The sequence below is a fragment of the Erpetoichthys calabaricus genome, chromosome 12, assembly GCF_900747795.2.
Source record: "Erpetoichthys calabaricus chromosome 12, fErpCal1.3, whole genome shotgun sequence".
NCBI classification, from domain to species: Eukaryota; Metazoa; Chordata; class Cladistia; order Polypteriformes; family Polypteridae; genus Erpetoichthys; species Erpetoichthys calabaricus.
In genome coordinates this window covers 85252712-85270106 of record NC_041405.2, presented here as the reverse complement: position 1 = coordinate 85270106, position 17395 = coordinate 85252712, and the positions used below count along the sequence as shown (strand labels likewise).

General features: G+C 37.2%; 1 protein-coding gene across 2 annotated transcripts in view; it reads right to left on the bottom strand.

The window, feature by feature from the left end:
* htatsf1 (HIV-1 Tat specific factor 1) overlaps positions 1–17395 on the bottom strand; it is a 76229-nt gene that overhangs the window by 17476 nt on the left and 41358 nt on the right. For both annotated transcript variants that reach the window (XM_028815793.2, XM_028815795.2), the window contains exon 8: positions 3948–4037. In XM_028815793.2, the coding sequence (XP_028671626.2) occupies positions 3948–4037 (90 nt within the window). The remainder of the gene's footprint in view (positions 1–3947; positions 4038–17395) is intronic.

Genomic DNA, 17395 nt, shown 5'->3' with positions numbered 1-17395 from the left:
AGAATACCTGACCACACTTGACATGACCAAAGGGTACTGGCAGGTTCCTTTAACGGACTCCTCAAAGGGTAAAACCGCGTTTAGCACCCCTAGTGGGCACTGGCAGTATCGTGTCCTTCCATTCGGGTTACATGGGGCTCCTGCAACTTTCCAGCGTCTGGTGGACAAAGTGCTCCGTCCCCATAACACGTATAGTGCTGCCTACCTGGATGACGTTGTCATCTATTCTAGCACCTGGAAGGAACACCTACAGCACGTTGGAGCCGTATTGCGGACGCTGTGGGAAGCCGGTCTTCGCATCAACCCAAAGAAATGTTTCTTTGGATTGGAGGAAGCCAAGTATTTGAGCTACCTAGTGGGTCATGGTACAGTGAAGCCAGAGTGCTCCAAAATAGAAGCCATTTTGACATGGCCCCGTCCGCGAACCAAGGGCAAGTCCAGGCATTTCTCGGATTGGCGGGGTACTATCGCCAGTTTGTACCACGTTTTTCGGAGAGAGCCGTGCCCTTGACTAATTTAACAAAGAAGAGGGCTCCTAACATTGTGGTATGGACTGAGATAACAGAGGCAGCCTTCAGTGACTTGAAAAGGGCCCAGACGTCGGCACCCATTTTAAAGGCGCCTGACTTCTCACGGCCTTTTATCCTCCAGACGGACGATTCGGACACAGGCCTTGGGGCAGTGTTGAGCCAAAGTGTCGATGGTGCCGAGCACCCCATCATGTTCCTAAGCCGGAAACTGTTGGATCGGGAGACCAGATATGCGGCAGTGGAGAGGGAGGCTCTTGCGATTAAGTGGTCGATCACACAGTTGAGGTACTACCTCTTGGGTTGGGAGTTTACACTAGTCACGGACCATGCCCCTTTACAGTGGATGGCCCTGCACAAGGAGTCTAACCCACGAGTCACGAGGTGGTTCCTCGACCTGCAACATTATAAGTTTTCGCTCATTCATCGGAAGGGTTCTCTACATGCCAATGCCGATGCTCTCTCCCGCGTTCACGATCTCTCGGTAAAGGACGCCCGACCCGACGGGTCTGGGCTAAGGGGGGGGGCCCTGTCACACACGTGTGTTTAGGAGACAGCCAAAGGGCTTAAATACAGGTAATTCCATGCCAGGCCAGGGGGTGGCGGAGTGTACTAATTTTCCCTCTCAATCTGTTGCAGACCATTCTAGGGAAATCCCGCTCGGCTCTGGGGCAGCCAATGACGTTCCTTCCGGTTCCAGGGCTGATGACGTCACTTCCTTAGCTGGCCTTTAAAAGCCACCATACTGTCTGAAGGAGTCAGTTCTGTTTTGGACTCAGTTGAATGAACATGTATACCAGTTTTGACCTATTTTGACCTATTTTTAATCGATTAAATGGGTGGCTGCCCCAAACCTTCTTGATGTCTCATGGTCGTTCTTGTGACACTACTTTATGGATATTAAAGTAATTACAGTCGGCCCTTGTGATTCGTAGATCCGCCTATACATGGATTTGTCATCAACAATAACTACAATAACTACTTTTATGAGTAGTAAACAAAAAGGTGTCATCCCCATAATTCTGTCAGTTTGAACTAAAGACAGGACTCTCAACTAATGAAAGAGGGGGAGAGGTAGATCTTCAAGTCAAACAAACAGCATTGTAGGAATTACATCTTTCCTGTTTACCATGAATACAGAATTTGTAGGAAGTAACTGGTAATAATATTTTAGCAAAAAACTCACACATTTTGACCATACAAATGAATATTGGACATATGGATTATGCAACAACAGCTAGCAGTAATTTTTTTCTTTTTCCCATGGACGTTTTACACATCGTTTGTCGTTGTCCAAAATTAGTCACTGCCAGCCACCATAGAGTTTGAATGTTAAAGATGTACGTTCTCTACAAAAACATGAGATTAAAAATTTTTCTTGCGCACTTCTACAAAATACATGGGGTGAGTAAAATGTATTTTTTTTAAATGTCTTTTTTGGATGGAGTATTCCTTTAATGAATCAACAGTAAGCTATATCAAGAACAAAAATAGTAGGAAATCCTTGAAGCAGTTTCTGTAGCTACACCAGTGGCGTAAAGATTCTCTGTGTTGCTGTTGCAGTAAAGTACAGTATATGGTACAGTAATTACATATCATTTTACTTTTTTGGTGTTATATTTATAACTGTACTGTATTGTCTAGAATGTGTTAAATAACCCCCATATGTTATGGGTAAAGCTTCTGGTCAACAGTATGGTATTAAGGGATGAGCTGGTGGGCCCAAAACATATTCACATATTTTCTCTTTCACAGGGGTTCTGTGTAACACAAGGAATAACTGTACTATCTTTTCTAGAGTTCACTATCCAGTAACCTTGCCACTAGATCATACTGCCTGACTAAAAAAATTAATCAGTGTACCTAGCACAGATACTTACCACTATATTTTAGCTCAAACATCCTTAACTTTAGAGTTAGATTGTACCAAACAGAAAAGTCCACAAAGCAAATGCTTAAAAAAGAGACCCACTTAATATTCTAACACAAATAATGTAAATCATTCAAGAAGAAAATTAACTGAAAGTTAATACCACAATGAAAAATATGTCTTTGGTCAAAACATTAATTAGTTGCCTGTTGTGATGAGATACTGTCTCTTCAGGAACAATATCCTTAATTTTTAAAAAGTGAGGTATCGCCTAGAAATTATGTTGCAACTTGACCTCATTTTACAGGTAACAAATTTGTGACATTTTTCCTGTTACAGTATTATTTTATTCATTTTTCATTTGACTTCATTTTTGAGTTTTGATTTTGTTTTATCATTACTAATTATAATTTATCAGCCCTACAGCTTCCTTTGCAGACTTTTAATTGTGTCCAGCCATGCCTTACAGGATATATGATATGGCACAGTAATTGTAATATGGAGACAAGGTTCGAAATCAGAGGCATTTAACATTCCTAAAATCAGTAATATACAGTAAATTTAGGTTTTGACATTAAACACGAGATTCTCCTTTGCTTAGTTATTTATTATTGTATAATTATTTCATATTTAGCTAAGATAATTTACTCTCTACAGTAATGGTAAAGTGCATGTCAGCAATGAGTTCTAGGTTCTTTTCTTTCTTTAACATCACAAAACAACACGTCTTTGGATATTCTTTGAGAGAAAATACAGGAGTATATGCTAACACTACCAGTATTATGTTCCATAAAGTAGTAGTATTCACTTAGGAAACCTGTATTTATATTATTATCATTAATAACCAGAAAACCTGTAATAAAATGTTAAAGAAGAAAATACAGATTTGCTCTCTCTGATATGCTTTCATTACAACCCTCACCAGTTTTAATAGGATTCAAAATGGATAGACACTCTTCTGGGTACTGTTCCAGGAGCTACATTTCAAATTTTTAAAGTAGGACCATTTGCTGAACATAGCAGTCCAAGAGCTACTGACCTAAAGGTATAAAAAAAAGTCAGTAACTTCCACATATTTCAATTCTATATTCTTATTTAACTATCTGAAATTTAAGCATCTAACCAAAGGCTTGTGGAAATAATTACAAATTTTCCACAAATACGTTTTCTCACCTGGTGAACACCGAAGTATAGTATGACAAAACTATCTGTAACATACTATTTGAATGACTGAAATATCCATAATAAAATTCAGACACATACAAGACAAAAGCTTTGACAAATTTAAGATAACCATTTGTAGTCAGTAAAATCTTCACTCTCATATTGATACATATTGCCCAGACACAAGAGGAACCTACTGCTTAGAAATACATAGATAATTGCATAAATTTTCATCAATGGTAACAAAACACTCAGAATTGATAAATTAATATTTTTGTGATTTTGGTGGCTCTTAGTCAAACAACTTATCACAAAAATGTGTTTTCCTTTTTGCCAAGGCCAAAGTATCTTGCATACTTTATAGTTCTTTGTAAGAGAATACATACATCGAAGATGACAACTTTTTTAACTGGACCAAACTTCTCACATTCTGTTCTTAGATCTTCACTGATCTCATTGAGAACCAATGGGTCTTCCTATGAAAGAGGGTAAAATAACAGTCATGTTATTTTTATCGCTGAAGCATTCTACAACCTCAATTGATCACAACTTCTTGTCATACAATACTTGTTTGTTATATAAATACAGTATATGAATAATAGACGAAATTCTCAAATACTTCATTCACTTGAGGGTTGTGATTGAAGCAGTACCAGGCACAAGGCTGGAAACAAAGATTGACAAGGAGACATTTCATTGCAGGGCACATTCACACTCACACTAACACTAATTTGGAAAAAGCAATTAACAGCTTTGGGATATGGGAGGAAAATGAATGTACTTAGAGGGCCCTGCAAACAATATACGAACCCATATAAAATTATAATTTTTGTTCCAATAAACAGTGTGATCACTCAAGCTTTTCATTCATACAGTATCAGGACATTATTTTTTATTAATAAACACCATCTCATTTAATGAAGTAACACACAAATAAGGTATGGGATACTTAAAACATGTAAAAAGTCTCATCACAATGCACATTATTGAAAAACATCAGGGGTGGAAATATAAAAACTGAACCAAAAGTAACAATTTGAGGAATGCAAGATCTAAATAGGCTCTAGGGTCACCATATATTTAACATCTAAACTCAACATTATAGATGTACATCCATATGCAATGACTGCTGGGAAGAGTGGCTGGAGTTTGCTCAACACCATATTTCTATATACTTTATTTTAAAAAAAGATTTTTTTGATATTGGAAATGGCAGCAAATTGTTGTTTTTCTTAAGTTGCCCTTATCTCACTATTCCTACAGGGTCTAGTTGATATCAATGGGAATCATAGACTTTTACTAAGTAACAGGACCCCCCCAATAAAAACCTTACAACATCTTCCAGAATGCTGAGAATTGCAGAATGGTACATATTCCTAAACAATAATGGCCCTAAGCAAATCTCAAAATCAAAGAAACAGTGATGACTAGAAACAAATTCAACATTCCTCAAATGACACTTCTAGCCTGAAACCTGGCTAAAAGCATATGACCTAAATTAAAGACATAGCAGTCAATAAGCTACAGTAAACAAGGATGGACATACATGATGCAAGACTGTTCCCCGCATTTTCTCCAAAACTCTAAAAACAGTATAAGAAAAGAGCTATAATTTTGACACCCAAGTTGTTTAAAAAGCAAGTTTAAAAATATTTTTAAATCAGTGCATACAGAAAAAAACTATGCTATTTATATGAATTTAGAACAAATTCTCTCCAGATTTACCTTAAATTTTGAAAACTATGTATTCTCTGTACTGTACTACACAATAAAATATCCATAAATCTCTTTACCTAATTTAGTTTTAGGATGGTGGCATCAGCAACCTACAGCATCAAGAACAAGGCAGAAACTAAACACAATTACACTTAAAAAGAACTTTAATTAAGCAAATAAGTACAATTAAAGATATTAAAGCTGATCATCTATAGAATATTTATATTAGCCCACAAATACGGCCTTTAAAAAACACAGGGAAAATAAAAATTATGTAGTCAAGATGGTTTCAAAAATGTTTATTTACTAAGCAAGTTTCTATCATTCTGTATATTTATGTTAGTCTCTCAAAAATAATTTACCTTTTGAGATTTTCATTAACATTTTTTCTAATTTTGAATATTAGGTAATGCAAATCACACACCTAAATCTAACATACTATGGTTCAATAGGTACCACAAAATATTTTAATGTTTCTTCTGAAATTAAAATGAATATTTTTGCATTTGTAACTATTTTCAAGTTTCTGATTAATTTTACCTGCTGTATTCCTCAGACTCTTCTTAGGAAGATATGTATTTGAAAAGCTCGAAAGAGCCTGGTGCTCACTCACCCCCTTATTAAAATTCTTTTAAGGAAGGTATGGACTTGAAATGCAGACACCATTGTGGCTCAGGAGGTTTGCTATTCCTCCACCCTATTTTCAAAATTCTTTACATGGACGGCTCTCAAGATCTAATTGCATGCACCTACTTTCCTTTCACTACATTCAAAGCAGTTTTAGGAGAAAAAATCCTAGCTGAGTGTTTTTAATCTAAAAATACACTTAAAAACAGACAAATATGAGCTGAATTATGGAAGGTCCATGTAAACAAAATGCAATTCGCACAGGAGAAGAGCCTGCTTATATGCGCAGATGTTTGCAAGCCTTCTTATATTTTTAAAGAAATGAAAATTCATTTGGTTAGTTAAAGGGCACAAAAAGCAGCATGGTATTAAGGTTAGGATCAAAAAAATTTAAGTGCTGGCAAATGTAAAATAAGGTCTCTAAAGAGATAATTCCACCTCTGTTACACAGTGCCGGCTCGTTTGAGATAGTGAGGCCTGAAGCAAGATGAAAAACAAATCATTGTCTGGTCTCCAATGTAGAATGACTGCAGAATGTTGTGATATTTTAAATGTAAATTCTGATTATTGGATATTTTTTAAATATTCAAATAGGCCTGTGTCAATCAATATATGTCTTGTACAGAGGAGGAACAATAAGAAATTAAGCACTGTTTACAAACAAGTCTGGTCAGTAGTTTGTGCACACACAAACCTCTTGACTTTACATGTTGGGTTAAACAGAAATTAACTGAGTCCGGTATTAATGAAAATGGATGTGTGTAGAGAATTTGTGCCTGATATTTCTAGGACGGACTTTTTCTTTTCACAACTATACAATGGGAAAAAACTGGTCCAAACACAGATGGATGGAAGATTGATCCAAATGAAGTGCCTTGAGTAAGGGATAGGTGCTATATAAATAAAATTTATTATTATTATAATTATTATTATTAAGCCATGCAAAAAGTGTTTGGGACACTGGGAGGACACAACAGGGTACATGATATTTGGATTATGAGACATAAGTAATATATACTTTTCTTATTGTCTAGTTCAAATGTGTTCCCCCTCAGGGCGATTGTATCAGGAATGTTGTTATCTCATTCTCCAAAAAAGCATGAGAGTAAAGATTTTTTAATATATATCACTATAAACAAAGTGAGGTGAATAATAAACGCAAAAATGTTCTTTTCCATTTTTTTAAAATATAGTTTGTGTGTTGTTCTCTTTCTTTTGATCAAAATTCACATAAAACTGAATAGTTTTGTGAATTAAAAGCACAGATAATTTATAAGCTTTCTCATTTTTATTCTATATAAACCAAGCTATTATCTATACATAAAAAAGGCAGATCATTAAAAACAAGTTTTAAGCTTATTTAAGAAATGTTTGACACATTTACAAGTGCACAAAAACTATCTGTAATACCTTTCTAAAACCCCAAACTATCATCCTAGGTGGGAGAGTGGTGGATAAACTGCCAATGTAGCAACTCATCCCAGAATATAAGTGTCACAAAAGAGAGGGTCTGCACATTCCCATTTTATCCAGAACTCTGCCTGCATAGTAGTGAAACAGGACAAACTTTAAAAATCAAACAATAAGGGATTGCTAGCTAAGCAAAGGCAAGTTACACTCAAAAACACAGAGGCAGACCGATTCCCCACTGCTGACATCACGCTTCCTCCTCCCCTCGGCACACAGCCTGTCTTGAAACTATGATTCTTAGCAAAACGAGAGAAGTCGCAAAATCAACCATAATGTTCAAGCAAATTCTAGAAAAAAAAAACCCGATCAAAATCCATTAAGTAGTTCTCTCGTTCGCTAGCTAAACGGATGTAAGATACGCCCCAAGGCTGGCTCGTGAGTGAGGAGGGCCGGGCCCTGCCCCACTCCCCTCATCCCGCTGTGTCTTTCTCAGATTCACGCAAATAAATCAGTACCGCAAGCGAACTATGATACTTTGCACAATGAGACAGGTAGCAAAATCAACCGGAATGTTCAAGCAAATTACAGAAAAAAAATCCCAATCTAAATCCATTAAGTAGTTCTCTTGTGAAAAGTGGACAGACATACAGACAGACACTGGATTTTATTTTTTATATATATATTTATATATAGGTGCTGGTCATAAAATTAGAATATCATGACAAAGTTGATTTATTTCAGTAATTCCATTCAAAAAGTGAAACTTGTATATTAGATTCATTCATTACACACAGACTGATGTATTTCAAATGTTTATTTCTTTTAATGTTGATGATTATAACTGACAACTAATGAAAGTCCCAAATTCAGTATCTCGGAAAATTAGAATATCAATTAAGACCAATGCAAAAAAAGGATTTTTAGAAATGTTGGCCAACTGAAAGGTATGAACATGAAAAGTATGAGCATGTACAGCACTCAATATTTAATTGGGGCTTCTTTGGCCTGGATTACTGCAGCAATGCGGCGTGGCACGGAGTCGATTAGTCTGTGGCACTGCTCAGGTGTTGTGAGAGCCCATGTTGCTCTGATTGTGGCCTTCAGCTCTTCTGAATTGTTGGGTCTGGCGTATTGCATCTTCCTCTTCACAATACCCCACAGATTTTCTATGGGGTTAAGATCAAGCGAGTTTGCTGGCCAATCAAGAACAGGGATACCATGGTCCTTAAACCAGGTACTGGTAGCTTTGGCACTGTGTGCAGGTGCCAGGTCCTGTTGGAAAATGAAATCTGCATCTCCATAAAGTTCGTCAGCAGCAGGAAGCATGAAGTGCTCTAAAACTTCCTGGTAGACGGCTGCGTTGACCTTGGACCTCAGAAAACACAATGGACCAACACCAGCAGATGACATGGCACCCCAAACCATCACTGACTGTGGAAACTTTACACTGGACCTCAAGCAACGTGGATTCTGTGCCTCTCCTCTCTTCCTCCAGACTCTGGGACCTTGATTTCCAAAGGAAATGCAATATTTACTTTCATCAGAGAACATAACTTTGGACCACTCAGCAGCAGTCCAAAGGCGAGACGCTTCTGACGCTGTCTCTTGTTCAAGAGTGGCTTGACACAAGGAATGCGACAGCTGAAACCCATGTCTTGCATACGTCTGTGCGTGGTGGTTCTTGAAGCACTGACTCCAGCTGCAGTCCACTCTTTGTGAATCTCCCCCACATTTTTGAATGGGTTTTGGTTTCACAATCCTTTCCTGGGTGCGGTTATCCCTATTGCTTGTACACTTTTTTCTACCACATCGTGTCCTTCCCTTCACCTCTCTATTAATGTGCTTGGACACAGAGCTCTGTGAACAGCCAGCCTCTTTAGCAATGACCTTTTGTGTCTTGCCCTCCTTGTGCAAGGTGTCAATGGTCATCTTTTGGACAACTGTCAAGTCAGCAGTCTTCTCCACAATTGTGTAGCCTACAGAATTAGACTGAGAGACCATTTAAAGGCTTTTGCAGGTGTTTTGAGTTAATTAGCTGATTAGAGTGTGGCACCAGGTGTCTTCAATATTGAACCTTTTCACAATATTCTAATTTTCCGAGATACTGAATCTGGGACTTTCATTAGTTGTCAGTTATATTCATCAACATTAAAAGAAATAAACATTTGAAATACATCAGTCTGTGTGTAATGAATGAATCTAATATACAAGTTTCACTTTTTGAATGGAATTACTGAAATAAATCAAGTTTGTCATGATATTCTAATTTTATGACCAGCACCTATATATATATATATATATATATATATATACATACACACACACACACACACACACACACACATACAGTTAGGTCCATAAATATTTGGACAGAGACAACTTTTTTCTAATTTTGGTTCTGTACATTACCACAATGAATTTTAAATGAAACAACTCAGATGCAGTTGAAGTGTAGACTTTCAGCTTTAATTCAGTGGGGTGAACAAAAAGGATTGCATAAAAATGTGAGGCAACGAAAGCATTTTTTGAACACAATCCCTTCATTTCAGGGGCTCAAAAGTAATTGGACAAATTAAATAACTGGAAATAAAATGTTCATTTATAACACTTGGTTGAAAACCCTTTGCTGGCAATGACAGCCTGAAGTCTTGAACTCATGGACATCACCAGATGCTAGGTTTCCTCCTTTTTAATGCTCTGCCAGGCCTTTACTGCAGCGGCTTTCAGTTGCTGTTTGTTTGTTGGCCTTTCTGTCTGAAGTTTAGTCTTCAACAAGTGAAATGTATGCTCAATTGGGTTAAGATCAGGTGACTGACTTGGCCATTCAAGAATTTTCCACTTCTTTGCTATAATAAACTCCTGGGTTGCTTTGGCTGTATGTTTTGGGTCATTGTCCATCTGTATCATGAAACGGCGCCCAATCAATTTGACTGCATTTAGCTGGATTTGAGCAGACAGTATGTCTCTGAACACCTCATTCAGCTGGTTCTGTCCTGTGTCACATCATCAATAAACACTAGTGTCCCAGTGCCACTGGCAGCCATGCAAGCTCAAGCCATCACACTGCCTCCACCGTGTTTTACAGATGATGTGGTATGCTTTGGATAATGAGCTGTTCCATGCCTTCTCCATACTTTTTTCTTGCCATCATTCTGGTAGAGGTTGATCTTGGTTTCACCTGTCCAAATAAAAAGTTTTTCCATAACTGTGCTGGCTTTTTTAGATGTTCATTAGCAAAGTCCAATCTAGCCTTTCTATTCCTGAGGCTTATGAGTGGCTTGCACCTTGCAGTGCACCCTCTGTATTTACTTTCATGCAGTCTTCTCTTTATGGTAGACTTGGATATCGATACGCCTACCCCCTGTAGAGTGTTGTTCACTTGGTTGGCTGTTGTCAAGGGGTTTCCACCACTTTTGTCTTCCGTAGACGTCCAGGCCTTTTTGTGTTGCTGAGTTCACCAGTGCTTGCTTTCTTTCTCAGGATGTACCAAACTATAGATTTTGCCACTCGTAATATTGTAGCAATTTCTCGGATGGGTTTTTTCTGTTTTCACAGCTTAAGGATGGCTTCCTTCACCTGCATGGAGAGCTCCTTTGACTGCATGTTGTCTGTTCACAGCAAAATCTTCCACATGCAAGCACCGTACCTCAAATCAACTCCAGGCCTTTTATCTGCTTAATTGATAATGACATAATGACGGACTTGCCCACACCTGCCCATGAAATAGCCTTTGAGTCAATTGTCCAATTACTTTTGAGCCCCTGAAATGAAGGGATTGTGTTAAAAAAATGCTTTAGTTGCCTCACAATTTTATGCAATCGTTTTGTTCACCCCACTGAATTAAAGCTGAAAGTCTGCACTTCAACTGCATCTGAGTTGTTTCATTTAAAATTCATTGTGGTAATGTACAGAACCAAAATTAGAAAAAAGTTGTCTCTGACCAAATATTTATGGACCTGTGTGTGTGTGTGTATATATATATATATATATATATATATATATATATATATATATATATATATATATATATATATATGCACCTTTTTATATACACAGACATCTTTTTAAGATGGAGAAATTGTATAGATAACTGAACAAAACTAGACAACCCACAAAATTTGGTTAAAGCTAATTAATGTGTATGCCTTCATTTTTGGAGCAATTTAGCATTATGAAATGCATCTTATTTCCAATAAATGAAGAATTACAAGTAAATGACCATAAAATTACTTTAAGTCTCAGTGCTTTATACACATTATTCAGTAAAAACATTATGGTTTAGTAGGATCCGTAAACATTAGCCTTTTGTGTTTCTTTAACTACATGATCAATAGTTTCCCATGACTCTTTGTGGTGTCAGACGCACAAGCCTAAGAAGCACTTTTTGGGCTCTGACAAGGTAAGAGCACGGGGGAATTGTACTAATTGCTCCTCTTTGCCATTTGAATGGTGGAAGACAATGCTAACGAACACTGCTGTAATTTTCACACATGATCACTGAAGCCCCGCCCCTTTTGGTCTGTTTATCCACTCTATGCGTAAGAGCTAACAGAGCCACAGGGAGCAGTCACCTCCTTTTCTTTATAGAAAGGTTAAGTGACTTTCTGCTTTCTAGATCTGTATTTTTTACTTTTATGTTTATGAAGACCATTTAACTTACTTATTAAGACTTCAAAGCAGAAGGAGAACAGAATAACACTGCAAAGATTTGCTCAAGACACTGAGAAGGAAGTGAGTTCTTGCTTGTGTATGAAACTGCTGGCATTTTAATAACTTGTACTGAAGATCTGTTTTGCTGTTAGAACTGGCTACTGAACATATAAAAGAGGAAAGTATACAAGATGCAATAACCTCTATCAAGTAAAGTTTGAAAGACAAAATTAATCAGTGATTGAGGTCACAAAGAATTTTTCTTTATTTTAAGAAAAATCACTTTGATATTTTGCAAGTACTTATTAAATAGGAGTTTTTCAAATTTTTAAAATGTGTACAGTGCACTCAACTGAAGATATCTTAACAAACCCTGAACCTTCCCTTATAAATTTTCATGAAGCAAAAGTATACTAAATTTCAAGTAAATTCATTCCAATGGGAGTAATTGATCCACACAGACAGGAAGATAATGATAGGTGCTTTCACAATTTATACAAAAGCACCTGAAATATTTCAGTGAGATGCTGAGGGCTATAAGACTTTTTTGTTTTTCAAACCTAACACAGGCAGTGTTCAGTGGCCATCCTCTGTTCAAGTTGAGCAGTCTCAAGTGCAAACCTGACTATGGCCAGTTTGCTGTACATCCAAATGTTGCTTTCATTTTAAAGAGTCTAACTTTTACCATCTGTACTATCGTTTTCCCTTTTAAAACTATATTTAATTGTATTTTATGTATGACAAATATCCTGCCAATTGTGATTTGATCAATGAATAAGCATTTTATATTGTCTAAGCCATAATTTAAATATTAATTTAATATTCTATAAATAGCACTGTATCAGTTGTTGCTGCAAGTGTTGTGATGTTTCAGTCTAATCTTTGGTGTAAAATGGCATCCAATCATTGGCTCTCTGGAATTATAACAGGACTATTAAAACTTACAAACTGGGAAAAAAGAAGGATTCATGCCTTGTATGTTTTGAAATTATACTCTATAGATCATTCCACACAACAGGTAAGCACAGAGGCTTGGCCAAAAATGCAAACCTATGCCTCTGATGCTTTTATTAAATGTAGACAAGAAAGGGTACAAATTAAACTGTTAAAGGTTTTATTACATTTTCATATTTGGGCAAGAGCGCTGTTTACGGTTTTGTATTATTGTTGATTCTGGATGAAATGAGAGGGGTGCATTATTTCAATAGTTGCTATTGACAATCTAATGACACTATTTGATATAATGTCAGATAAAAACAGAAATACAACAACTAAAAACTATGGCACCCTAACTGGTAAAATAAAAAGTAATTTTTTTGGCTTTCCAAAAGTAAAAAACATTAAATATTCTATGGTGCTCCAATTTATAAATAAGACAGTCCCAATGGTGTTATAATTGGAGCTGCTCCTTAAAATGTTAGAACATTAAAATGAAACAGATATTTAAACAATGTAAACCACACCTATATTCCTATGATTCCTGACTAAGTAAAAGGCTTGCCTGTTCATCTGGCTTTATTAAATATGATAGCTAACTCTGTAAAAGATACACAATGGGGACTAATCAAAACAATATGCAAACAAAATTAAACAAGGCCTACTTTATAGGACATGTACATACACACACACACTTTTTACTCTGTATGTTTATATATATATATATAACATATATACATACATACATACACATACATCCTTTATATATCCCTGCCGTTCTTTCTTAAAGTCTGTGAAGTGCCTTGATCATGGGAAAGGCACTATATAAATAAAATGTATTATTATTATTACATACACACACATACATTATACACAACAATCAGTCACAACATAAAAATCACTGGCCTAATATTGCGTTAGTCCCCCTTGTGCCGCAGTGCTGCTAGTGTACTGTACCTGAAGCTGATTTACCCAAATTGCACATGAACTTGACATTAGCATGTTGTTCAAACTGCGACATCGCGCCGAATGACTATGCACATGTCTAACTCAAACGGTAATTAGAACAATACTGCATGCCAAAAACAATCCAGACCTGTTGTAACTGGTCTACAGACTGCTGCGCTTCCCTCCATAACAATGTTTGCGCAATCTGATCTCTCACTCTCCTGCTATATCACAATTCCGGGACGTTTTTGACTGCCCCTCGTACTCTGGAGTCCTATGATATTTGATATGGTGCATTACAAGGAACTGTTCTGGGTCCACTGCTCTTATCGATCTACATGTTTCCATCAGGTCAAATTATCTCAAAGCACAAGGTGAGCAACTACAGCTATGCAGAAGACACACAACTGTGTTTATCGATAGCACCTGATGACCCTGACACTCTTGACTCTCTAATCCAGTGTCTTATATGTATTTCCGAATGAATGAGCAGTACCTTTCTCAAACTAACCAAGGAGAAAACAGAAATCTTAAGTTACTGACAAAAATTGATATAGTGAAGGTATTAGAAATAAACTTGATCCCTTAGACTTAAAAGTCAAGCTGAAGGTACAGAATTTAGGGGTAACTATTGACTCTGACCTAAATTTTAAATTACATATTAACCAGATTACTAGGACTGCATTTTTTCACGTAAGGAATATCGCTAATGTTAGACCTCTTACAAGTTTACAAGACCGTGAAAAATTAGCTTACGCTTTTGTTTTCAGTTTACTAGATTACTTTAATGCACTCCTTACATAAAGACATTAATTGGCTACAGTTAGTGCAGAATACAGCTGCCAGAATCTTAACTAGAAAAAGAAAATCTGAGCACATTTCACCCGTTTCACCAATGTTACATTGGTTACCCATGTCATTTAGAATTGATATTGGTCTATATGGACACTGAATTATCATTTTCATCTGGGTTCTGCAATTCCATACTAATGTGTACCATTCTATGCTGTCTCTTCTGTGGTGGCGATCTGCACCACCACCACCTGATCAAGGTACCATACTACCTCCTGTGTTTATGGACTGAATGGCAGGTGTTCCAGATGTCCACATGACCATCATCATCAAATTCTTCCATGTGAAGCTTGAAAACCATGAGGACTGCATTTAGAACATCTACGTTAGGCAGAATGACCAATAGGCATTGGTGGTCTTTTGATCTTGGAACCACTGCAAATTTTGTCTTTTTCTCCAGCATAACTGGAGTATTTTTTGGTTTTTTCCCTCCCTATGACCATCACACCTTACCCTCTTCTTTGTTACATAATGTATAATATTATTGGCTCATCTTTTTTTATATTAACTTCCTTTTTATTTCAACTTGTAAAGCACTTTGAGTTACTTTATTTGTATGAAAATGTGCTATATAAATAAATGTTGTTGCTGTTGTTCTGCAACTATGAAGCAAGCTGTTATGCACTGTATGTTCTGACACCTCTCTCTCGCAACTTTTTTCAGCAATTTGTGGTACAGTAGCTTTTCTGTGGGGTTGTACCAAATGGGCTAATCTTTGCTCCCCATATGTATCGATGAGCCTTGGGCACCCCTGAACTTGTCACCAATTTACCAGTTGTCTTTCCTTGGACTATTTTTTCATAAGTAGTAAACATTGCATACTGGGAACACTCCACATAACCTGCCATTTTGGAGATGCACTGACCCAGTCACTTAGTTATCACAATTTGGAACCTTGTTAAAGTCGCTCAGATCCTAATACTTGCCCATGGTCCTGCTTCTAACACATCATCTTCAAGAACGGACTACTCACTTGCTGCCTAATATATCCCACCCCCTTGACGGGTGGCATTGTAATGAGATAATCAGTGTTATTCACTTCGCCTGTCAGTGGCATTAACTTTGTGGCTGATTGGTGCTATATATACGTATAATGTATCGAAAAATTTGTGTTCTTTAATATTTGCTAGTGTAAGTGCATTCTATACTGTTAATATTAAAAGTTATTTTGGAGGTGGGGGGTGAAGGGGAGGTGAGATTGAGATATATATCAGCTATTTTTCACCTTCACTGCTCCTCAAGTCATTCAACAGATTCAGACATCTCCAACCAGGCAGCTGGCTCACACTCCATGCTCTTGTATACTCTCCTTCATTTCTACTGGAAAACCCAAGAGCTGTAGTCATTCTTCTCGGCATTCGCAATTGAGGCTCTGTGGGTGTGGTGTGGGTCACCAGTATGCATACTTTAAACGTAGATATCAAGTAGGACTAACCACTCCTTGAGTCTTGTGGATCACCACCCAGGTCCATGTAAGGCAGTATTTCTAAGCCACTAGGTCACACCAAAGGTCCTTTTGCAAGTTACCATCACTGGTTCGGAAGTGGGCTGCAGTGGGTCACCTAGGTAAATGTTTCTCAACCACTGGGTTGCAACCCTGGTTTCCGCCAGCGTAGCTAGCCATCATTTGTTTGCAAATAGGATGCCTACGTGATCAGTACCACTGTGACATATGTTTTCCTGTTACTAAATGGGTTTCTTTCAACAAGAGGGACCCCCAGTCAAGCTTGTTTCACCAAGGTGGTGGTTTGCAATTGCTGCTAACATATTTTACTATTTTTTTATCCTCACACAGTTAGTACTATAAATACTAATTATTATACATAATTAAAAAATAAGGAAACTTACTATAATTAGTCAGTTTAATAATACATTCAGTCATATGAAAAAGTTTGGGAACTCCTCTTAATTCTTTGGATTTTTGTTTATCGTTGGCTGAGCTTTCAAAGTAGCAACTTCCTTTAAATATATGACATGCCTTATGGAAACAGTAGTATTTCAGCAGTGACATTAAGTTTATTGGATTAACAGAAAATATGCAATATGCATCATAACAAAATTAGTCAGGTGCATAAATTTGGGCACCCCAACAGAGATATTACATCAATACTTAGTTGAGCCTCCTTTTGCAAATATAACAGCCTCTAGAAGCCTGCTATAGCCTTTCATGAGTGTCTGGATTCTGGATGGAGGTATTTTTGACCATTCTTCCATACAAAATAACTCCAGTTCAGTTAAATTTGATTGCTGCCGACCAAGAACAGTCTGCTTCAAATCATCCTATAGATTTTCGATGATATTCAAGTCAGGGGACTGTGACGGCCATTTCAGAACATTGTACTTCTCCCTCTGCATGAATGCCTTTGTAGATTTCGAACTGTGTTTTGGGTCATTGTCTTGTTGGAATATCCAACCCCTGCGTAACTTCAACTTTGTTACTGATGCTTGAACATTATCCTGAAGAATTTGTTGATATTGGGTTGAATTCATCTGACTCTCGACTTTAACAAGGGCCCCAGTCCCTGAACTGGCCACACAGCCCCACAGCATGATGGAACCTCCACCAAATTTGACAGTAGGTAGAAGGTGTTTTTCTTGGAATGCGGTGTTCTTCTTCCACCATGCAAAGTGCTTTTTGTTATAACCAAATAACTCAAGTTTTGTCTCATCAGTCCAAAGCACTTTGTTCCAAAAT